The following is a 25149-nucleotide window of genomic DNA, read 5'->3' as shown; positions in this document are numbered from 1 at the left end:
TTGCACTCAGCTATATCAAGCTTCCATCTGAGACACTCGAGGTATTCTTCCTGGCATTAATTTAAATAACTCTTGCAGCACTCTTGTGAGGCAGGTAGCATTCATACCCATTGCATAGATGAAGAAAGCAAAGCACCAAATGGTTAAGTAGTTACTATAAAGCCAGGCATGTACATCTGAACTCCTGACTCCATGTTTTAACTATTTTCCTCACATTTTCTTGCCATGCAGCATGACAGGGATGAGCTGCACTGAATTCCACATTACTTAAGCAAGAAACAGGGCAGGGCAGAGATTCTCCAAAGTGTTGGAGGCCCAGGGAGTAAAAATAATGCCAAAATGTCTGTTTCCAAGCAGGCATCAAGAAAACCTAGAAAGTTACAGCACCAAATCCTTCTCCCTCCTACAGAATCACAGGAGAGGGGGTTAACTTCATCAGCGTCCTTTTTACCTTCATGGTTAGAGGTATGGTTAGCAGAACCCCTGTATACTTTGAGGGCTTCAAACATAAAGCGCCACTGACTTTTGCCTTTAGGTGGGCTTTTCCCCCAGTTCAGTGCATATCTCCATCATTTGCTTGGACTGTGCCAGAGAATATTTGGACTCGGTGGTGCTAATGGAGATGATTGTTTTTCTTACCATACACTTATGTGCAAACTGGAAACCTCTAAGCCTCACAAATTACCTACAACTGGACTGCTGGAACAGTGTGCCCTTTCATTTCTCTCTAAGAAAGTGAGCTGAGAAGTTACCCTTGCTAGTCATGCACCCAGAAACTGTGGGTTCTAGCAATTCCACGTTTCGTATTTTCAGTGTTTTCATATCTATTTAGTGTTTTCCACTTAACTTCTTTGATCTGTGAACTCCATTACATTATTAAATTTTGCCTTCTTTTCAGTGCTGGTATAGGAAGAACTGGATGTTTTATTGCCACGGCCATTGGTTGCCAGCAGTTGAAGGAAGAGGGAGCTGTAGATGCATTGAGCATTGTCTGTCAGCTACGAGTGGATCGGTGAGTTCCAGAACCATAAATCAGTCAATGATTCTGAAAATCAGTCAATGATTCTGAAATTATTCTGAAATCATTACTGAAATGATTCAGTAATGATCCGTGGTTATTCATTAATGATTCTGAAAACCTTTTCACAGTTGAATATTGCTTTACATGCAGTGGCTGCCATCACTTTTGCTGACTCTTATGACAGCATTAGCTGAATATTCAAAGTAACATTGGTATTTAGATCCTGAGTAAGGAATATTGTTTTCTGGGTGAAACTGGGTGAGACTCCACTGAATTAAATTCTCCTGAGATGGCAGCTCTGCGGTTGCTGGGCACTTGGCACTCCTCTTTTCCCCTCCTGGAGCTATCTGCTGTCTGCAGTATCCCACTAGCACACAAGAGACACGGGGCAATCTGAGGCAAGGGATTGTCTTTGAGCTTGGGTTGACAGGGACATCCAGGCTCACTCAGTGCGTAGTTTCTTTGTGCAGCGGAGAGAGCCAAATGTGGTGCTGTTGCTATTCCCTCAGCTGTGCTGAGGGTCCTTTTGAATTGGGTTGGCAAACTTGCCCAGCTTAAGAAAATAGCAAGGCATTTGTTGCAGAATTTTCTTAAGTCAGATCAATTCCCTGATTGAATTCACAGCTTGGGAGCAGGAACACTGTAAGCCAGCATTGTTGCAGAGTGCTTTGTTTTGTGAAACCATGGCTGAAGAGAGATTTGTGTTGGAAAGGAGGATGTGGGTATTGTGCACAATGGAAGCTGCTCGTTTGGTTTTCTTATTCTGCTTGGGGAAACAGGATTTTTTATCAAGTAAATAAACAGGGTTGCACCAAGAATAAAGAAGTCTCGTTCCTCTCCTGCTGTAGGTACCAGATCATATAATCTCCTTGCAAGTATATTAACTGCTTCTGAGTTACATTTCTTCTTTAAATGGAAAGAACCCATAAGGGTGCAAATGCTGAAAAAGAGCTCAGGTCAAAGGGACAATACAGGATTTTTGTGTTCTGAAGAGCTCTGAAACCTACTGGAACCACAAATTGCAGAAGGACCAGAATCCATATAGCTGACCATGTTTATGGATGACCTCCTCTGCCTTCCCCTCCCACGCGCCTTCATCATACTAGAGATTGTAATGTGATGCTTACAGGGCAACATGAGCCACTTGGACTGTAAAATTCTCCAAGGGGAGTTCCTGACCTAAAAATCTCAGCAACAAAAAAAGATGGAAGAGCTGAGGGAAAAATGCTTACTCTGTTTTAAATTATCAGCTCCAAATTTCCAACACTCCATTCTCATTATCTGTTCATCTTATTGAAAAAGCTTTGTAGTGCTCTCCCCCATTTTAGTATTTCTATTATAAGATAACCTTTTTCTTATTGCTTTTACACTCCACTGTAGAGAAGTGGAAGCAATCTCTGGTCTCAGCTACATCATTTTTTATGTTGTTATTTCAGCCATAGAAAAAATAATCCAAATTTTCAGCATTATAACTGACAACACAATTTCATTGAGTGTATCATCTGACTAATGAACTTTTTTATATGTATTAGTATCCTAGGTAGACTTGGAAAGAGAATGAAAATCTGTCTCAAATATAAACATTCATAACAGCAATCTAAGTGACACAAAGCTTGTTACAAAAATTGTTAACTCTTGTGATTTGTGCTTTTCTGTATTTTTTCAAGTTTTAGATTATCTATACTAGACTCCAGAGATCTTGCTGTGGTGCTGCAGTTCTTCATGTTCTCAGGCATTTTCTGAGACAAAAAGTATTTCTGTGTTTTAATTTTTAAAGACATTTTTCTGGGCAAAACACAGTAGCCAAAACATTTTTCCTTTCCTTTTTCCAACTAGCCATATTGCAGAATGGATCTCACTCACCTGGCAGTCAGTTTATAGCATGGATTGCTTAAGTAGAGCTTAGCAGCCCCTAAGACTACAGTAGCCATTACCAGCCCAACAAGATCATGGGTTCATAAAGTGGAAGAGTATCACTGTTACACGAACAAAGCTCCATGACACCAACTTCCCCTGATGACCCAGTCCTGACATGGTGGTTATTGGCAGGTGGCGTGTGAGATAGGGTCATTACACGTTGCACAAAGCTGACAAAATGAACTTAACGTCCCACTAGATGTGGCTGCAAGAGCTGGCTCTGGCCGTAGCTGTGTTGCAATTCAGTTACCAGTGTGGCCAACATTAGCAATGGGGTACAACCAGGAGCAGAGCAGGAACAGATGAGGCTGTCTTCCTCATGATGCTGGCCAGCAGCTGAGCTCCACTTTGTTCTTTGTCCATCAGATTGCCCTTACAAAACAGAAAAAAAGAGTTCATCAGAAAAGGATGGTTTTATCTGGCCACCTAGGAGCCAGAAACATGCCCAAGAGGTACAGTGAATCATTTCATCTCTGATTCCTCATCTCTGCTAGGATCCCAGGCAGGCTTGCTCATGCTCAGAGCTGCACCATCCAAACACAGATCTACTGATGGAACGAACACACTTGATGGTATCCACTTGTGTGTGAACTTTTTGTCACATGAGTCCATGGCCACATTTCTACCAAAGTGGATAGAGCAATAGGAGAAAAAAGCTGCACTTGAGGGACTCACAGTGATGCTATAGTGATTTACCAAAACATTCCCATTGCCCAGCTCACTCAGTGAGAACCAAACAAGCATCCAGACAAATTGCAGATGGTGGCAAAAAGTTACGCTGAAAAATAGTTTGTTTAACTGCCTATGTAGCCCCTCTGGAAACAGAGTTTAAAATAGAGCTCCAGCAGGGAACGAGACAGGAGGGAGCTGTTCCCATGTAAGGTATGTCCAGATGCCACTTTCTTCTTAGCTGTTCAGTGTAAGTTAAGGGGTGAACGGATCTGGCAGTAATTGTCTGTGCTGAGACCATCCACTCAAAATCTTGAGCCAGGATGGAGATACAGCCATGCTCGGTGTGTATTCATGGAAAGATAGACCCACAGGTCTGCTCAGCTTACTTTTTTTCCCAGTTCATTTTTTATGTTTTGCAACAGAAACAGGAAATGTTTGATGTGAGGCATCTTCAAGACTTAATGTGATATCGAGAAACTTTGCACATTCTTAACCTTAAAGGCACATTCTTGGAATGACGTCCAATAACTTTGCTCTTGGCTCCTCAGACAGGATGAAAAGAGTTTCCAGTGTGCGTCAGTTCATTGTTTAAGTGTTTTGACTAATCGCTTCAGGTTAAAAAAAAAATCCCAAACCCTCCATCACATTCATTCTGGAGCAGACTGTCTCCAGCTGCACTAGCAGCAAGCCAGAGGGCACGGTAAAGGACCCTTCCCTCCCGCGTGGCTGCCCAGGCCGAGCTGGTCACAGTCCCTGAGCCCTTAGGGTACCAGGGGCTGTTTCTTCCAAGCACCACCCCAGAGTCCCAAAGAAACAGAGAGCCCAGCAGCTCACAGAGGAGCTGGCAGTGTGGGCTGGCAAGGACAAAGTCTGCACACCCGGAGGTGTCGTAGCTGTGGGTACATCCCTTCTGGGCACTAGGGACACGGGAGAGGAAACTTCCCTCCTTGAGCAAATTTCCTCCTGAAATGCTCTTCCACACAGCCTTTTGCACAAACTGATGTCTTAGGGTCACAGATAATTCCTTGCTACTAAATGTGAGCCTTGCACAAGAACAAAGGGGAGAAGGACTTGGGGATTATTGGTACATAAAAAATTGGCCGTGAGCCAGCAATGTGTGCTTGCAGCCCAGAAGGCCAGCCGTATCCTGGGCTGCATCAAAAGAAGCTTGCCAGCAGGTCGAGGGAGGTGATTCTGCCCCTCCACTCCACTCTCATGGGACTCCACCTGGAATACTGTGTGCAGCTCTGGGGCCCGCAATGTAAGAAGGACATGGACCTGTTGGGGCGAGTCCAGAGGAGGGCCACAAAAATTATCAGAGGGATGGAGCACCTCTCCTATGGAGACAGGCTGAGAGAGTTGGGATTGTTTAGCCTGGAGAAGAGAAGGCTCCTTTTTGCAGCCTTTCAATATATAATAGGGGCTTATAAGAAAGATTGAGAAAGTTTTTTTACCAGGGCCTGTAGTGATAGGACAAGGGGTAATGGTTTTAAACTAAAAGAGGGTAGATTTAGATTAGATATAAGGAAGAAATTCTTAACTATGAGGGTGGTGAGACACTAGAACAGGTTGCCCAGCGATGTTGTGGATGCCCCCTCCCTGGAAGTGCTCAAGGTCATGTTGGATGGGGCTTTGAGCAACCTGGTCTAGTGGAAGGTGTCCCTGCCAATGGCAGGGTGGTTGGATCAGATGATTTTTAAAGATCCCTTCCAACCCAAACCATTCTGTGATGCTATGGTTCTATGAATCCCGTTTATAATAGCACTGTTGGCCAAGTTGTCTGAACCTCTGTATAAGACTCGGGTGCCCCTAAGCTGACAGGGACGTGCACTTATTTGCCCATACAGGGTTCAGAAGCACCATAACACCATAACATCTCAGTTACGCTTGCTAGCACAGGGCAAATATGGTAGTGCTGGGCTGAGCCCCAGCCAGGCTTATACATGCCTTCTTGGGGATTTTGTATGTTACTTCAGCACCGAAGAGGAAGGAGCAAGGATCACCCTCACAAACAGCCTAGGGCAGCCAAACTTGTTTTAGCCTGCCCTTCCTGCCAAGTCCTTCTCCCTGGATGTGGTCCCTTTCTCCACCCCTTCCACACAGCAGATCTAACCTGGGAAATGCACTCCCTCAGAGCACATCTTGGGGGAACATTGATGGGGGAGACAGGGAGGGAAGCTGGCTGGGAAGGGGTTGCGTGGGCAGGGCAGGACGCAGCAGTGAGGAGGAAGGAAGGAGGCTAAGTTGCATGGAGGACCATAGCAAAGCCCTTCCGTCACCTTTAGATTCTTGCTGGATCTCTAGGCAGGGGACAGCCACAGAGGAGAGCAGCTGAAGGCAGCAGGCAGCCAAGAATTATGAATTTGTGGATGTCTTTGTTGGCAAAGCTAAGAGGCCGATGAATTTTACACTGGATGAGACCGTTTAAGGGCCTGTGATTTAATTCCTAGGAATAAGATAGCATAATAGACATGCAGCTCACTAAAAGGTGTTTTACAGTTGCCTGAGCTCAGTGGAGGAGCAAAGACAGCTGGTTGCTTGGTTAAAGAAGTAGGTCTTATTTTAGTTATGTGTTTCCTGCCACAGCCATTTAACTATCCAGTAGCACTGAGGAAAATAAAAGGACCTTATGGTTGTAGATAACATTCTCTAATACTAAAGGACAATACTTGTTGATGGAGTTTTACCATTTTTCACATAGCTTTGTATATCAGTAGACCCTCTTATTGCTAGGGTGTCTGAAGGGATCACATGGGGGTTTGTCAGACCTTCTGTAAGATGCCTGGCTTCGACATTGGTCTGGATCCAAATCCCTCACGAATTTGATCGTTTCAATGAAGATCTAGCTGAAGCCAAATACAATACACATCTTAATGTCTTCCTTCCCACTATGGCCATTTACTCTTTCATCTCCCCAAAGGTAACTGGCTGCTCCAGGGTATGCTGAGGATGAACTGGGGGCTTGGTTCTAGAAGCAGAGTAGGTAGTTTTGAATACCCTGGCAGATGAGGTAATAGAAGTGGAATTAAGTAAACTTGAGGCTTCACTTCATGGCAAGTGAGACCTGGAAGACCTTAGTACTGTCAGAAAGAGGCTCAGTTTAATTTCAGTGCTGAATGGTACCACTCTTACTAAACATCACACCTACCTCCTGTAGGACATCATCCCTTCCTACCACACTGCAATTGGCACTGGAGATGTGGGACTTGATCCTCATACTTAGACTGGAAAAAGGGATTGTTATCAGGTGAATGTATTAAATGTAGGTATCTAATCCAAGCTGGCTGTAACTAGTCCTTTTTATGGTCAAGTTAAACTCTTTTGTATTGTTGGTGCTGAAATGAGTCACTGCTGTAAAATTTCTTCGGTGGCTGATGTTCAGACAGGATGCATTGTAGGCGTTAGAAAGAGGACAGGAAGAGCTGTTCTCTGCACAGGCGATCTGAGGGTCACCAAAGGTTACATTTTTAGTAAAGGACAAAAATATAAGGCCAGATTCTGAATACTCCCCTGCTCCATCAATAGTAATGCTGCATCCGTGTATCTGGCCTTCCTTGCCCAAGTGACTGAGCAAAATTCTCTATGAATGTGTTGAATTTGAAATGTAGGTTTTAACAATGTAGATGCCAGATGTTTTTCTCTCTAGTTTTTACCCTGACAGAATCCAGAATGGTGGTTCATGCTGCGCATGTGCTGGATGGCATAAGTTATGAAGAAAGAACTTCTGCTCAGGCAAATCTCCCACTTACTGAAGCAAACTCTCAGTCAAAAATGAAAAGGGCTCATATCATCTGGTGGTCATGGGGTTGGTAGAGGCTGGAGGCTGTTGCATTCTTAAGAAATAAGATTTCATTCCGATGTGTTTCCTTTTCAGGGGTGGAATGGTTCAGACCAGCGAACAGTATGAATTTGTGCACCATGCACTGAGTCTGTATGAAAGCAGACTTTCTGCAGAAGCTGTCCAGTGAAGCCAAGGAGGGTAAAACCGAATGTCAGTCTCCTGAGGTAATTTGTTTCATTACCTACCAGCAGCTTCTTCAAGGAGTTTACTGCAGCGGGAAGAGCAGCTTTGAGGCCAACTTCTGAAAGGCTTTTGGACGGTTTGGCAAAGTATAGAGATTGCTGGACCCTTCCTGTATATGAATGTATTGTGAGCTTCCCAAAAATGATTTGTAAAGAAGGTGCCATACTGAAACTACACATGGATTTCATGTATATCTAAAGGTGGGTTTAATTCTGTAATACTGATATCTGCCATATGGAATGTATGTGTGTGCTACTGCTGCAGTCAGATGGACATTGGAACTTCCACAGACGAAATGTTTATCAAGTGTATAAATGCTTTAACGTTTGCAAACTGTCTTGTGAATGGACTGTCAACTGTACTGTAAAGTGCTATTACTGATTATGTGGTGAGCTTGTTTCTTGGCCACATAATATTCTTGCTGCTAAAATTGCAAGTGTTCAATTATGGATTAAAAAAAAGAAGATGAGATAATAAAAAAATTTAAAGTCTTGTTTTTGAAAATATTCAAAAGCAGTTAATATTTTATATGGAAATATATGTTCTTCATACTATTAACTACTAAAAGTGTATTTACTGTAGGTCTTACAGAGCAGTTGCAGAGCACAATGTCTGTTATTCAGTGTGTATGTATTTACCCTATACTGTTGATTGTCTTAGAACATGCTTCTGCTACAGACCCGAATCCAGTGTATTTATAAATTGTGTAAGTCATTTTACTTTTAAAAGAAACTTTGTAGCATATATTAAATGGTAAGGATTTAAAATATTTGTCTTTCTTTTATTAATACTGGATTTTTTTGCTTATGTTGTTTATCTGGTCTATCTCTTTCAGTAAGAGATAGATACCTTTAGTGATATGAACTGCTCCACGACAGGTTATACAAGAAAGAAAATGCTGCTATGACTGTTTCCTTTACCATAAGAGTAACTCTTACTCAGTAAGAGTTTGTTTTTAAGAGAAATGCAAAGTTGTCATTATGACTTACAGCACTGGGAGGTCTGTTTACAGGGTATAATGAGTTTTTAATGCAGTGATGTTGACTTTGCTTCATACTGCTAATAAATTACACTTGATATAAAATATTTACCAAAGTCTCTATTCTTGTCTAGAGTAGTTAATGCACCACACACTCTTGTACCCTCATAAACAGGGACAGCCCAGTACAATTTGATTAGCCTCCACCATGGCTTCAGACCACTGGAGAGCCAATCCAGAGGACACAGACAATCTCCCACTGACATGGAGCAAGGTGGATCACCTGATGGGAAGGCAAAACCAGCATCAATTGATCCCTCGGGGGGAGTTTCTGTAAGACCCAGTGCAGACTTCAGAGCTTTGCCTTCTCCTTTTCCCCTTCTCCTCCCCCTCTCCACTTGGCTTTTAGAACTTGTAGAGTTAGAAGTATCGATGTTGAGATTTTGCTTGATTACGTATAGTTACAAAAAAAACGTGTGTTTGTTCCCTGGATAATACACTATATACTTATTCAGCACCATCCAGATCACCTGCAGACTTGTAATATTTCACAGGCAACGAATTGCACAAAAGTATAATCCCTTTTCTTTATTCAACATAATTTCTTGTAGTTTCCTGGGTGTTTGAAAACCTCTCTCTCTTCTGCTTGTATTTTTCCAAAATAAAGCAACTAGTAAACTCTGAAGAATCATATGAAAGGACGAAGTGGTGTAAAACTCCCCAAAACAATTGAATAGAAGGAAGTGCTCGTCACTGACTTTTTCCCCCTGTGAAGGCACATTTCCTTCCTAGCCTTCGCTTCACTTATCTGAGGTGGGTTTTTTTAAGAGAAGCATGGGGAGTTGCTAGAGAGAAAATGGATGCTTTATTTCACGTCCTGGTTTCTACCTGTCTTGCCTTGACATTCTCAGGTAAGTGTCTCTCCCCACTTCCTCTCTGCCGTATTGCTCTTTCTGCCGCCGAGCAGAGCCCTCCGGGGCAGCTGGCGACTTACAAAAGCGAGTCACTTCTTCGCTTGGGTTCATACAAGAGGAATGGGGGGCAGGGCCAATGTAGCCCATTCTGTTTAGATTTCTTTCCAAACGAAAGTAAACTGTCTCCTTCTATGATGGAGTTACCTCTTCTTTTTTTTTTAAGAACATCTCCTGCTAGACAATCCAGGAGCTGAGCTTTGGGACAAGCTCTTTGAAGGGGAGATTCTTACTTTTTATTCCTACTTTGTGAAACTTCCAGAGCCAGGAGCTTTCTGTGATGCTTAGTTAGAAAATACTCAGGTCTGTAAAAACAGGGGCATGACAAACCTCAACCAAGGGAAATAAATAGACATGTTTAGTTTAGCACTTTGTAACTAACGAGGCTGGAAATGTTTGAGTAACTGAGATTATAAAAAGAGAAAAACCTAAACAAGATATGAGAGGGAGGCTGCATTTGAAATATCCAGTTCCGTGTTCTGTGACAAGTACGGATTTTGCATTGGTAGCTGGGTTTTTTTGATGAATGCATTGTAGTTCTCTTCATTTGAGTGTTTGGTGTTGATCTTTAAGTATGGTGGCAAAAAGAGCTAATCTAACGTGAATTAGGATGGTCACAAAACTAACACCTAGGGACGTTGGAGTAAATCCAATAAAATAGATGTACTTCCTATCAGTAAAGAGCCTCCATTCCTGTAACAGCATAGGCACTGAGAGGCACACAGATTTGGGAATGTACTCTTATGTGTTTTCATCAGAAACGCTATGAGTTTTACTAAAACAATTTCCAGGCAGTAAATTATATTGTAAGAAGACCGTGTTGTACAATGGAAAAAAGACTGATAGCTTGTGTAAATCTCTGTATGCTTTCAAGCAGGGGAAGTGGGGTAATTAGAATTGGTATTTAAAGTCAATAGTTCTTGGATTTCTTTTATATCCAGTTTAATTTTTTCTTCATTTATATAGATAATGAATGTCAAGGTGACCTTTGCCACAATAGTTCACTTTTTGCATTCTTATTCTTTACCAGCACTTGCATCACGTGGGTTGTATGTTCGGGTTTTTTTAAAATAGGTTCAACACATGGAAAGTTCCTGGAAAGTTCATCATATAGAAAGTAAGAAGAGAGATTTATTTGCAGATGTATTTTAAATCATCAAGAGTTTGCTTTTTGTTAAATAACCATGTGTAATCTGTTGTATTTTTCTGGAATTTTCCTCTTCCAGAAGGGTTTCTGATTATCCATGTCCAGAAACAGCAATGTCTTTCAGAAAAGAGAGGAGTCATTATGGAAAAGTGCAATATGACCAACCTCAACCAGCAGTGGCAGTGGATGGCAGATGACAGGATCATCCACGTGAAATCTGCACAGTGCCTGAGCATCTCTACGCGCTCTGCCCTGTCATCTCGCAGCATCATCGTTGATTGTCCCCAGGCAGTCAGGTGGACTTGCCATGAGGAGGATGGGCTCCTGAAGGTGGCCAACAGCTCTCTCTTTCTCACAAAGCAAGGTCAGAAGGTAATGGCCAAGCAGAGTAAGAAATACCTTCACACATGGATGCAGCTAGAAGCCAGCAAGACGGGAAAACCTGTTTATGTAAATCTGTGCTCAAAGCAAGGTGAGCTACTCCTTCACAGAAGTATCCTGGAAGTTTTGGTAACAAAAATGTCTCTTTTATGCTAACTCAAGTGTTAAAAATTATGATATTTTATTCATACAGAAAAATGTTTTTCAAAGTTGAGAAGAATTTAGAGAACCATGAAAAGAAGAGCTGAGATGAGTGTTGTCATTCTCATAACTAGTGGGGGTTTTAAGCCGTTTTATATTTTCAGGATGTCTCTCCTTTTCTCTACTCACAATCTTTGGATCAAAGTACTTATGTGTAAGCTCAGCTTGCTATTCTTGTGTTATTTCCTTTTTCACTTTTAAACAGAATTGTGGGTACTAATTCCTAGTACTTTTTAAAAATATGCATATATAAAAGTCCTTCTCTTCCCCATTCATTTTATCATACAAATCCAGATTCAATCTGCCAAGAGCAATAAGACATCTGGAAATCAAACACATGCACAATTATTTCTCTGATTAACCCAAATGCATGATTAGAACAGACATATGGCTTACACATTCACATGTTTACACTGTGTCACTTTGCTCTTAGATGCAATATATATGAGAACACTCAAAATCCTGAAAATAATGAACTGAATCAAAAATCTCAGAAATTCTTTCAATAGCACTTTGAGATGCATGGGTCTGTGCACATACTTATAGATGTCTTCATATACCTGTGTGGTTATATATTTCCATAGCCATAGCAAAAGGGAAGGTAGGATGGTTCGAATACTGCTTAATAACACCTTCCTTGATGTCCTGTTGTCAATCCTTCCTGACAATCCTGTTGACATTCTTCTTGCACACTATCAAGCAGTTCTTCATGGTAAATAAGAACAACCTGCAGAGTTAAGATTTTGGTTGGGGAACACACAATTTATTCTTGTCTTTACAGGATTTAAAAAAAATATTTTATGACCCAATACTTTTGCATATGGCCAAGTTTTCAGAATGTTTAAAACAAATCCTTGTTCTTTCTAACCTTTCTAACCTCCCATTTGTTGTAAGGCAGGGTACCATTTTTTTCAGCAAATTTGCACTTGCAGAACTCTACTCACAGCAGCAGGACTACTCACCTGAGTGGAGGTCTGAAAGGACAGCTTGCAGAATCAGGGAATGGAAAACTGGCCAAGATGCCATTCCAGCCCTCCCATATATTTTAGAGATTAAAAAGGAAAAATCATTTGAAGTCCTGTGGATAAGGTGAGTTTGGCTTGCTTATTCAAAAACACCATGAAAAGTTAAGATGAGGTATGCAGGCAGAGGAGAAGAAATTTAAGACCAATGAGCACTGGGTAAGACAATTGTCCTAGGGTATTAAAGCACCTTCTCATCTATTTACTGTGCTCAGTCCTTTAATGAATTTACTTTATTTTTATTGAAATTCTATCCATAGACAGGCCTGTAGATTCACTTTAAGAGTCTCACTGTGTCAGTTATCTCCTTTTTAGGAGATAGCTCTGGGAAGCTCTGCTGAGAAATCAATAGTACATTATGATCCTCAATACCTAACTAAGAATTCCAGGTATATAAGAAACTCATAAAGAATTGAACTAGGGCAAAGAGATTAATTTTCAAATAATAATAATAAGTACTACAAAAACAAAATCTAATGCCCACAGTGCTGGTCTTGACATCCATATGCATGTCAAAATTTTCAATGTTGACTGCGTAAAATTAGTCTTCAGTGAAAGCAGCAGTGGATCAGCCTAAAATAACATATTCAGTCTATATTTAGCTAAGATAGTAAAAACTGAGCAAAGTCTTTGGAACTGAAATGTCTGTAAGTTTTTCTACTCCTGACTAACACCATATTTTGATATAATTTACTCTTTGTTTTCATAGTACTCATAAAAATAGTTATATTTTGGCAAAGGAGTAACTCACTGAATTGTATCCCAAACATCTTATCAGCCCAGACAGAGAACAAGCTCCAAACCCAACAACTGTAACTACCTTTTATTCTGGACCTAACTCAAATGTCAAGCATGATTTTTCTGAGCCTGGGGAAAGTCTGAGCTTCGATTTGGATTTCAAATCAGCCATCTGGGATGTGTTTGGATATACATTTTTTGCTGCAATCCTGACCTAACTGACTCTTTGTGGAAATCACGATCAGTTTAAATACATATCCCATCTCTGTTCAGTCAGAGATCACTTGAAACCTAACAGCAGACAGTCCTTCTCACTTAAACCCATGGTTGAATCTGGCCTCTGGCTGAAACAGCTAACCTGAAGAAGGGCCACGAGGTATCAGTCTCCCTTGAGATGGTGAGACTTCAGTTCTCACCAAATTCCTGAGGAGATTCTGGGCAGAGAGAGGAATAGTCTCTATAGTGCTAAGGCCTTCTTTTCACTAGCTGGCTGTTGGGGTCAGAGCTTCTCTAAGCCCAGGATCCAGGAGAAGGGGCAGGAATGGAAACAGGGAGGAGGAAAACATGCAGGAGGTGAAGGGGTAGAAGGCAGGATGACTGAAAAGAGCAAAAATTGTAGCATGCAAATAACATTTGAGGAACAAACCTGATCTCCTCTTGTATGTCTGGAAAGCACCCAGAGCACCGCTAATGCTGACACACTAACGCTGATGTAAGCAATTCTTACAAGCTTCTTTTGTTCTGGGTAGGTTAGTTTCAATAAGATATCCAATTAGAGAACAGAGGCAATGCTATGTGGCACCTCAAATATTACCAACAAACTTCACAGAACCACAGATCACAGAATCAATCTGGTTGGAAGAGACCTCTGGGATCATCGAGTCCAACCGTTGCCCTGACACCACCATGTCAGCTAGACCATGGCACTAAGTGCCATGTCCAGTCTTTTTTTAAACACGTCCAGAGATGGTGACTCCACCACCTCCCTGGGCAGCCCATTCCAATGTCTAATAACCCTTTCTGAGAAGAAATTCTTCCTAATGTCCAACCTGAACCTCCCCTGGCGAAGCCAAAAACCAATGGTTTTTGGTCTCAAAACCATTGCAGACCAAAAATTATTCACTAAGTGGAGAATGACTTCAAATAGGGAGAAACAAGTCCAAGCTGTATGCTGCAGTTATTCACTGAGACCCAGAGACTGTCACACAGCCTGTAGAGCAGTCTGGATGCAGAAGGTGACATGAGCTGCTCTGTAATGTGATGCTCTGCATTGCATTTCTCTTCTACCATATCATACATAGTAGGGACATCTCCTGAAGTAATTATAGCTGCAAAACCCAAGAACTGTGGGTAGCAAGACAAAGCCCCATTCAGAAGAGCAGCTGATTTTGTGGAGGAGAATGGTTTTATTATTTACTGTTATGTGCCAATTTACTTAAGACCCATAGTGGTATCTACAAAGATATAAAACAAGTTGGATAAGGAATTCAAATAACAAACACAGCACCTTTTTATCTCTTGCTTTGTTTGCAGTCTAAAATAGACAAAATATCAGATACTATATAGGAGCCAAGCCTGATGTGACATCTGACGTTCAAACTGTTACCTCCACAGTCCTTCCTCCTCTTCTACCCAGTTTCTGGCCCTGTATCTTCTCTTTCACATGGGCTTCTCTCTTCCCCTTATCCCATTTTCAGTTTGCCTGCTTCATATCAGACTCTCAGCTTATTGAGTTCACATCCCAGTGCTGATGGAGATGGAGGGTAGAAGAGACCAGAGCAGTGCACACTCAGAGAAAGCTCCGAACCACTGGAGCAGCAGTAGCAACTGCAGAACATGGTAAGGGAAGACATGTGCATCTTCTTGGCACTCTTGGGAAAGCAGAAGAGCACCAGAGAAAGGTGGCAGAAGCACAGAAAAGGCAGCAACTCTTACCCATTTTTGGGATCACATTAATATCTCTGGGCTTTAATTTTTCCACACTTTTAGTGTTCGCAATGACTGCAACAATCCATACATAGGTTAACAACAGGTTTTGTGCGTGTAACCTTTATGAATTTCTCCAGGATAAATTAGAACAGTGAGGATCAATATTTTCATTCCACCTTCGAGTTGACCCAAACTTTTTTCCTAAAAAAGATTCACTCAAACCCATTTTTAACTCCCTGGATCATTATTTGATAGGATTTTGTAAGTAAAAGAGGTTGCTAACATGTATGTGAACCCGTGAAATACCAAAAATTACTTGAATCTTCTTTCTCTGGTCAAAGCAATACATGACTGACCACTTTTGCTCAGCTCCACCTGGAAAAAGAAAGGCAACAATGTAAGATCCTTGGACATCATTACAAGACCTTGTACACAATCCAATAGCATACTGACAGAAGATCAAAGATAAATGTGTTTTTACGTTTTGTAAAAAGAAATGGAAAAATCTGCAGTATAGCCTAGGTCTTATGTTTTTGTAAATTTTCAAAGTCTCAGTGAGCCACAGCACAGAAAGTATAGAACAAAATCAGCTCAGCTACTTTCATAGGGAAAAAATGGAATGATATGAACAGCTTTCCAGAGCAACCAGGAGGATGGCAAGTCCTGCTTTACTATTTCATCTTCTGCTGCAAGTGCTAACAAAGATGTCAATTCCAGACAACTATATGGGTAATTCTCATGATTACATTCTCTCCCTTTATTTTGTATGGATCTCTGTGTAGAAACTGGAGTGGATTTGAGCTTCTAAGTGTCTAAATGTAGGTGTCTGAAGGAAGGGCTTGTTTCAGTTGTCTCAACAGAGGTGCTTTTTGCCATTTGAGATGCTCCAGGATATCCCACCTGTCCCCTGACTGCCTACCCAGAAAGACATAGGTCTCCCATAGGTGCTATGAGAGCCCTGAGCAGATGTCTCAGATGCCCTAGGGCAGTTCAGACTGCGCTAGGCAACTATGTTTAGGCAACTGAACCAAGTCCTAGGTGTCTACAAGGTAGCTACCTTTCTGAGCTCTCTTCAGTACAGATGTAATCCATGGAGTTAATGGAGTCTAGATGCCTTTCAGTGACCAAAAATCTACTTCAGGGTGAGCTGGGCCTATCCAGAGTGTCAGAAATAGGGCTGATAGAGCTATGGTATTATCACCACAGTTATCTGGGATGCTCCGCTACCACTGGTGCTGAAAGAGCCTTTAAGTGACTACTTCAGCATTTCAAAAAAAGCAAGTAAAAGAGCAGCTCAGGATTAAACTGGAGTTTGGAGACATTTGACCTCTCTGACATGAGATCCAAATGTCGCTAACTGCTACAACATTTCAGATAAAGAAGGTAAAAATTTTCCAAGTAGCACAGATTTTGCAGTTTTTAAAAGGTCTACATTGAATGGGAAAGAAAGGACATATAGTGGATTTTGTTCTTCTGTCACACTCCTGCATCTGTCACAATAGAAATCTGAAGTATGTTTTTTAAATAGAGTCTTTATTTTTGCAGTCTATTTAGAAGTAGTTAGACAGCTAAAAAGATAATTCATTTTGTCCTACACATACAGAGATCTTAAAACAAGATCCCTTCTAGTTTCAAGTCTTGCTGTCAGCGAGTTAGACACAGTCTTACAGAGTATTTTTTCTTATACAATAGATATCTGATTCATTTATGTTTCACTAGCAGTTCAGTCTTAGCTTTGGGAAACTGTGCTTTAATAGGCTAGGCAGATTGGTATGATGCAAGCTATTTCAGAAAGCTGCACCATGCCGGCTTGTCTGAGTCTGAAGGCACCACCATAGGGTTCTCAGTACTTGACAACTCATCAGCGCGCTTGCTCATCATACATGCAAAACGTATGGATTTCCTTTTCTTGTAAGCCTGCTGCTGTGCAGATGGATGTAGTCTGCAGTACACCCCATGGATGAAATACGTGCTTAGTCAGAATGTCATAATTTCTCCTGGGTGTGCTACTGATGATTACAATGGTATGTTCACACACTGTATATCATTCAGCCACTAGTGATCAGCGTCAGTGTGAGTGCTGCAGTTTTGTTCCCATCAACAGTTTTATGACTGATTTCCAAAGAAACTGCTAGAACAATGCTAAACACTTCTGGAAAATCCTACTGTTGAGATTTGTGTGTACTGTATTGATGTCCAGACGGGAGGTGAGTTTTCTCTGGTTTAAAAATTTGGAACTCAAGTTGTGTAGAAATCTGTTTGCTTGGTTCTTATAATCATAGAATCATAGAATGGTTTATAGGCAGTTTTCTTTTATGAATGCCTGCTGTTGAAGAAGGGCTATGAGGGTCCTTATGCTAGGACCATAGTGGCTTTCTTTGGAAAGAGAATATAAACCTGGATCCTGGTTTTGTTGAAGTGAGGGCAGATATGAACCCTATTAGTCAGTCCAATGTAGGATACACGGAAAGAGCTGGTACGTATCTCTGAAGTTCCAGTATGGCATAGTGCTATGCGCAAGCCATTTCCATCCATAGGTTACAGGTAAGAGACTGTTGTCAGTCTTTGCTGGGAAAGATCCTTTAGCTGGAAACCAGGGTAGTCCTGAGCTTAACAAAAGGAGCTGGGTTGTGCAGTGATCAAGTGCTTGTTCATGGTACCTTCTCGGGCTGGTGGAACATTTCTGAGGACCAAGCGTTTCGCTTCCAGGAGGGTCGAGCTCTCCCCTCAGCTCCTGCACCAGGAATGCTGGTTATACCCTGGCTGCTGAGTCCCGTAAATGTCGCTGGCAGCACCAGCTTCCCTTTTATGGAGCAGCAGCTTTCCTAAAGCACAATTGCACTGGAATGCAAACGCCTTCCTGTTGGAATCACTGCTATTTGTCTGTAAATAAAGCCAAGATTTTTTTTTAAATGTGTTTTTAAGTTCGGTGTGTAAATCTATATTTAGGAGCCCAGTTGAGTGGCCTTTTTTTCTAAGCAGCTGCTGACCGGTCAGATGTACTTTTTTTTTTACCAGTCTTTCTATGAGTAAGTTCTACTCCCTGCTGAACTCTGAGATACCTGAGAGGCACAGAGCCAGCAGGCTGAATACTTTCCAAGTCCTTGGGGCTAGCCTTTCTAGTTGCCTACCGCAGGCTTTCAGAGACCCCCGACTAATAGGAGATCCCCAGGAACAGTGACTGTCATGGAATTTAGACTAAGTCTAGACTTGTGTGAGCTAATAGGTTTATTTCAGCAGCTGATGACAGCTTGAGCGCAGGGCTGCCACTGCCACACTCTTCCCTGGCCTTTTGGTGGGGGCCACGAAGGTACATGACATAGGATCACAGCAGACTCTGCACCATAGGCACTCTGCAGGGGATTGTGCAAATGCAACAGCATGAGGATGATCACGCAGTGTTGGACCAGACCTGAGGGTTTGATGAAGCCCGTTGCGTGGGTATAAGTGAGAGCAGAATTAGATCTGTAGTATTGAGTGCCTTGATTTGGAAAAATATTTTATCAATATTTTTTGTAATTAAATGGAGACGTGGAGATTTTTATTCCCAGAGGAGCACAGTTAGATAAAAGGAAGGGAAACATTTAATCTTGGTGTCAACCCATTGCAGCAAACCAATCCCTTTCAAGAGGATCCAAAACCATGTACCGTGTGAACGCACTGTGCTGTCAAGCACAGGAAACACTTGCATGAAAGTGTGTCTTACAAGGGCTTACAATCTCACTTTTATTTCTGGATGCAAATGAGAGTACTGCAAATTTCTTTATATAAACATGTTAACATATATATTTACACATATACAAAAACCCCCATCATGTTGACTTCATGGAAGCTCACCCACTGATCCTTTGGGTAAGAGGTAATCACACATTGGCCTGCTAAGACATCCTAATTGCACACCAAGTAATTACATTTGGAAGCTTCTGCTACAATTTAACTCAGTCATTACTTTTTTTTTTTTAGAGGGTTTGTGAGCTAAAATTGTTGTAAATGGCAACCAGCCCAGTGGCTCAGAAGCAAAACAAGGTTCTGTCATGCTGGAGACCCCAGTTCAAGGACAGACAAAGTGTCTTGGGCGTTGAGCCAATGCACACTAGCTGTGCTCCAGCAACGGCAGGGCAGGTTTTTGTGACGAGAAGGAGCCAGTGAGTAATTCCAATCGCTTAGCTGAAATGTGATGCTACCAGATGTAGAGGCCACCACAGTTTGAACCCTGCCCTCACAGCCACAAAGAAAGGATATTAAATACATACCAATGGGGAGGAAGAGCCATGAAAAAGTGGAGGAAAAATGTGTAGTAAAATCTTTCCTGCGCTGTAATTGCAACTTTGGCCTTCTCTGAAGGATACGTGACTGAAAAAGCAAATCCACCATTATATTTGCAGACACTTCAGTTAACTGATACAATTGATTGTTAGCTGAACCTTGGGAAGAGAGCAGTCAGGGGTTAGCATGGTCTCTGCATGGGACTGATTTAAAAATGCAAGTGGGATGTCCCATGTGGGCACAAGGAACTTAGCTTGAACAAATATCTCGAATAAAAAAAATTATCTTGAAAAATTATCTTGAACAAATTCCTATTTTGAACTTACACCAACAAAAGGCAGATGAGAATCTGGCCCATGCACTTACAAAGGAGGGAGGGTTGACCATATGAAGCTGAAACTGTGTGCTATTTGCTGGACTCAAGCAAGTGAAAAAGCTAAGAGTGAAAACATTGTGCTGTAAGTGACACAGTACAACCTTTCTCTTCACTTCAGAATCACTGATGGACAGTTTCTAAAATGAACGGTATGAATATTCAGGGAAATTATTTTTTTCTGCTTTTCTTTTGCACAGACTTTGGTATTGATGCAAAATACATGTTTGCATTGGGAACAAAAAAACTATAGAACTGACAAGTGCGCTTAAACTACTTAGAAACTGTATCAGCCACATTTATTGGCATCTAACAAATTGTTTATAAAAATGTAGAACTAATTTTATTTACTTTCCTTTATTTGTCTTAGATCTTCAAGATGCAGACAGTTCTGTATGGAGTACTAGAACTACATCCCCCCCTATAAACGCTGTTACCTCTAGGCCTGAAAATCTGCTGAAGAGTAGCACAGAGGTGTTCATCAAAAATGTGACTGAACACTTCAGTAAAAATCTTATAGAAAACATCTACTTTGACTTGAAGTCTGCAGTAACAGGGAAGGCCTGGATACCAACAACTACTCTTCAGTACTCTAGCACTACAGAAGAGGTAAGGCAGAAGAATTATTGATTGATTTTTATTAAGCCTGCTCCACTCTGTGGAGCCTGATAGCTATTACAGGTGGATGTTTCGTGGACTAAAAAAAAAACAGCTACAGGACTAAGCCTTGTTCTTTATTTTGATGGGATGCTTTGTTCATGCTGATAGTGCCCTTTGCTAGAAGCTTCTGTACAGCACAATCCTGGTGTACAGGAAAATCTCTAAGCTTGAGGGAAATGCTCAGGATACGTGAGGAGCAATGGCAAGCTCACAGATGTGGCAGGAGCCACAGGAGCCTGGGTATCTGCTCTCAATGACTTGGGCTCTGCCATTGTTTGCTGCATGACATGAGGGTCTAGCTCTACACTCTAAGAATCACAGTATGTTTTATGACCTCATTTAGGATAATTGAGTCCTAAAATTACATACATGGTTTACAGACCAAAGCAAATGAAATCTGAATGCTTTAACTTGCCTTACAAGGAACGCTGCCTGGCCTTGACCCTGGTCAGCTTATCTGCTGACTGATAGGCAGAGTGGAGACACACAGCTGCTTCTTGATCTCTGCTCTGTCCAACCACAAGCAGCCCTGGCAGAGGAGAGGTACGGGGATGCCAGACCCATCCATAGAAGGAGCGAACAGTGGGCATTCAGTACCTCCACAACAGTTTCCAGTCTCCCTTTTCTGCAAGGCACAGCTAAGTAATCTGAGAGCAAATCTGGAATCACCATTGGCAAAATGTGCACAGGCAGTTAGAGCTAAAGCATGCAGGACATTTTTGGTCACTGTGTCGCTATCAACACATAGTGGTTTAGAACTGAAAATCCCTAAATTCCCTGTGGCTTCTTCTCCAGAAGACCACACTGCACTCAATGTATTGGGGCAGGCAAACATGTTGTTTCAGTTATTACTTTGGACATCAGTGTTACTGTGGATAAGACTAAGAAATGTGTTTTGTATTTGTGAGGGCTGTGGACAGAGCAATCTGTACAATCTGGTATGAACAACATCACTAGAGGCAGTAGTGTCACCCAGGACTATGTTGACCCAGATAACCAACTTGAAGGTTTATGGACACTGACACTGCTGATCTAGTGCTGATGAGGGGAAGGGACTGAGCCGATGATGCTGCACCCTGTTCCACAGCTGACGGAGACGGTTCTTTTAAAATATGATTATTCTGGCTTGGTGCAGGCAGGATGAGCTTATTTCCCTATGCCCTCTGTCCATGTACATACCTCCTGCACAGAATACTGGTCTCCTCCAAATGGAAATGTCCTATATAATCTGGTATCACCCAAACTGCCTCCAGCACTCCTACTAAATAATCCCACCAGTGCTAGAGAAATGGCACTGTTTGAACTGAAGCTAGTGCCTCCTATGTTCCTACCCCAGTTCACCTCCTGGTTCACATGATTTGCACTGAGGAAGTTGCTTAGGTCAAAGCTTTCAAACCAGAATCCTGACGATAAGCACTCTAAGCATATCCATGGGAAAAAAAAAATCATTATCTGTCCCTTAGAGCCTCCAGCTGGGTCTGGACATTTGAATCTAGATACACTAATTTAGACTCACAAACTTAAAATCTTTGGCCTCCATCTCTGTTTCCCTGTCTATAGAGCGGAGTTAAAAACATTTTTTTGTCAAACTAGCAGGGATGTTTAGAGGATTAACCAGATTTAACATGATACTTTGAAAACACATAGACTAAGTAAGCGCTGAGTATTGCTGTTAAGAAGACAATACCTTCTATGAACTGCGTTTGCCCAGGCTAGGTCCTCTTGTTTGTAGAAGTAAAGCCTTGATGTTATTTGGCTGTGAGCATACCCATTTTGGGGGGGGACAATGGTGGCACTTCAATTGAACAAAATGTTTGATTTAGAGCAGCCTTGGATTTCAAGTAAAACTGCAGCTTGCACTTTCAAACCATGACAAAAGCTATGCAAAGCCCATTTCCTCTTGATTAGAGAGGCAGAGAGAGAGGCTGGTGTTAAAAAAAAAAAGGTCAGGAAACCTTGGGAAAGTGTCTGAAAGGGCCTTTGGACCCTGCTATTAGAGACACGTCCGGCCACTCCCAAAGCTCACTTCCAGTTCTTTTTTTTTTCTTTTTTCTTTTTTTAATTAGTTTCTTGGCTTGCCACACAGATCAGCAAGTGTTAAAGGCTGTGTGACTGCTGATTTGCTAAAAGCCCATTTATTCAATACCAGTCGGGAAATAATTACTCGCATTAAGTTGGCTATTCTATATAAATATATTGCCACCAGTGAATGATGGACCCCTCCTGTTTTATTCTGGTGCTGGCATAGACATCTGTGTCAGACCTTATCTTTACAGCAGCTTTGTGCTGGGTAATGTACAGAAGGAAGTCTCAAAACTCTTAATCACAGAATCACAAACAGTACTTTCCTACTCTTACAAAAAGGTAGTTTTAAAGACTTTACAATAGTAAGAATAAAAGTAATAAAGAAGGAACTTCTAAATTATGGGCACTGCTGAGAAGCAGCGATATCCATTTTCTCCACACATCTTACGTTAGCTGGAAGAGAGAGACATTTCCAAGAGTCTTTAAATTTTACTTGTGGTAGGTTCAATTTCTTTCCTGAATTTTATGAGTTTGCACTGTAGGTTTTTTTTTTCCTATTGCATATTACATCTACTTAACTAACTTACACCTACATATCTGAATTATATCTTCCCTGCAAATTCAGATTATGGATGTTTTCAAAAATCCTTACAATGTGAGCTCCACTTTCCAAGAAAGGCAGGTTACTCCAAATATTGTAATTTTCAGAGAGGGATTTGAAGTAGATAACCTTTCAGGTTTGCTCTTCTCCAGTGCTGGAAAAATATCAGTGTGGTTTTTGCCATTAGGTCCAAAAAGCATGATCATCTAAAGATTAATTTACACTGTAAAACTCTCTCAGCTTGAACTGATTACAAGACACCTGTGACATTTTAGTCCCAGTTTAGGTCTAATACACACACCTTATGTTTTCCACCAATGGTTTGTTTATCACTGTACTAGCTCTTTGGGGCACAGTCCCTCCTTTTGTCTGAAGTACATAAAACATTTCTTTCAAGGGAGATCTTCTGCAATGGGCTTGAGAGCAGCATAATAACCACCACATATGTATATCATCACTTAAGGTGATATTCATAAAGTTATTAATCATCCTGAGCTTTGAAGAGTAAAGCCCAACACTTTCAGTGCCACGTCCCTAGCGCCGGGCATGGAGCTCCACTGTGACAGATGAAGATTTCCACTGGTGTAGGTACCACCCACAAGCATTCAGACCTTTGGTTTCTGAACAGAAGAATGAGAGCTAAGGTTTTTCAGACATTTGTGTCTTGTTTGACAGGCTGATGCACAGAAAAATCCGACAGCCGCAGCTCCCCTAAAAGGCAGACTAACCTTTGTAAACCCTAGCACCTTTTTCTCCCTAAAATGGGGCAAAAGTGAAACAGAGATGGTGTTGAATTTGCTTGAGGCGCTGCTTTTAAAAGTTAAAATCCCATGTGCACCATACAGTACAGAAAGGTGCAGAAAAGTGCCATTCCTGTTGAAGAAAGTAAATGTCAAATTCCTCTCCCTTTATGCAATCTCAAATTTACCCCATGGCTCCTAGATTATTGTCTATTTGAATATCTGAAGGCTCAAAACAATTCTGGCTACGTTTCTTCTCCCTCACCCCACCCCACATACACATATATGTGAGTTTTAAGAGGCTGAAACCTAAATGAGAAGGAAATGGGTGCACATGACAGAAACCGAGAGCTGTGCCACGGCTGCAGCCGATTCGGAGTTGCACACAGCTCATTTGGTGCAGTCTGAAAACAGGGAGACTTTCCTGCTTTCCGTGGTGTGTGTAATTTTAGTTTGGGAGTTATTCAGGAGATGTGGGAAGGAGTTGTTTCAAGGGCACAAGTTGATGCGGAACAAAACAAAAAGCGGAGATAACTTGGCTGCTGACAGACGGGCTACTCCTCTGCTGGCATGTGGGGCTGCGGGCAGCAGCTTGGCGTCGGGCTCTGCCGGGAGTCTCCTTGCCGCAATGCCTCTGGTCGTGGTGCCGCAGGGCCGGGGAGAGGGTGGAGGCCTTGGTGGTCCGCAGCTAACCCCTAAAAACGTCCATGTTTGGGACGCGGGAGCTGGAATGGCAGTTTAGTGATGCCTGAGGCTAAGAGGGGGGTGGGCCAGGAGATGGGGTGGGTGTGAGGGGTGGCAGACATGAAGAGAAGTGGGCAAGCGAGGTGAGGTGGGCATGAAGCAAGGTAGGCGTGAGGTGAAGCGGGCATGAGGCGAGGCGGCCATGAGGCAAGGTGGGCATGAGCTGAGGCAGGTGTGAGGCGAGGTAGCCATGAGGCAAGGTGGGCATGAGCTGAGGCAGGTGTGAGGCGAGGTAGCCATGAGGCAAGGTGGGCATGAGCTGAGGCAGGTGTGAGGCGAGGTAGCCATGCCATGAAGCAAGGCAGACACAAGGAAAGGTAGTTGCGAGGCAAGGCAGCCATGAGGAAGGAGACATCAAGTGAGGTGAAGCCGGCGTGAGGCGGGAGTGCTGCCGACCCCCACCAACAACGGCACCGCCTGAGGGGCCGAGGGGCCCCCATGAGCCAGGAGGAGCGTGGGGAGAGAAGCCGCGGGGGAGTGCCGACATAGGGAGGAAACGTGGAGGAAGGAAGGGAGGTGGAGTGGGAGAGGAGCCGGGAGGAAGTTGGGACCCACAAGAAGCGAGGGGCGACACCCCGGGACCAGCCGCCCGCCGGGGGCGCGGGGGCAGCGGCGGGCGGCTGGTCCCGGATCGCCGCACTTGGCCCCCTGCAGCGAGACGCGAGGAAATCGCCTCTTGATTGCGGAAGTCGGCGGGAAGGGCTCCGGCAGAGTCAGCCCGGGTCAGAATGGCAGCGT

General features: G+C 42.5%; 2 protein-coding genes across 2 annotated transcripts in view; both read left to right on the top strand.

Moving 5' to 3' along the window:
- PTPRR (protein tyrosine phosphatase receptor type R) overlaps nucleotides 1-7578 on the top strand; it is a 139329-nt gene extending 131751 nt beyond the window's left edge. The window contains exons 13-14 of the mRNA XM_068401734.1: nucleotides 899-1012; nucleotides 7485-7578. Coding sequence (XP_068257835.1) covers nucleotides 899-1012; nucleotides 7485-7578 — 208 coding nt within the window. The remainder of the gene's footprint in view (nucleotides 1-898; nucleotides 1013-7484) is intronic.
- Nucleotides 7579-9446: 1868 nt separating this feature from the next.
- The window catches only part of PTPRB (protein tyrosine phosphatase receptor type B), a 70283-nt gene continuing 54580 nt past the window's right edge, over nucleotides 9447-25149 (top strand). The window contains exons 1-3 of the mRNA XM_068400422.1: nucleotides 9447-9524; nucleotides 10811-11203; nucleotides 20012-20250. Coding sequence (XP_068256523.1) covers nucleotides 9470-9524; nucleotides 10811-11203; nucleotides 20012-20250 — 687 coding nt within the window. The 5' untranslated portion in view covers nucleotides 9447-9469. The remainder of the gene's footprint in view (nucleotides 9525-10810; nucleotides 11204-20011; nucleotides 20251-25149) is intronic.

This window comes from Nyctibius grandis, chromosome 5 (assembly GCF_013368605.1).
Source record: "Nyctibius grandis isolate bNycGra1 chromosome 5, bNycGra1.pri, whole genome shotgun sequence".
NCBI lineage: Eukaryota > Metazoa > Chordata > Aves > Nyctibiiformes > Nyctibiidae > Nyctibius > Nyctibius grandis.
The sequence above is the reverse complement of the archived record's forward strand: the minus strand, read 5'-3'. Positions and strand labels throughout refer to the sequence as shown.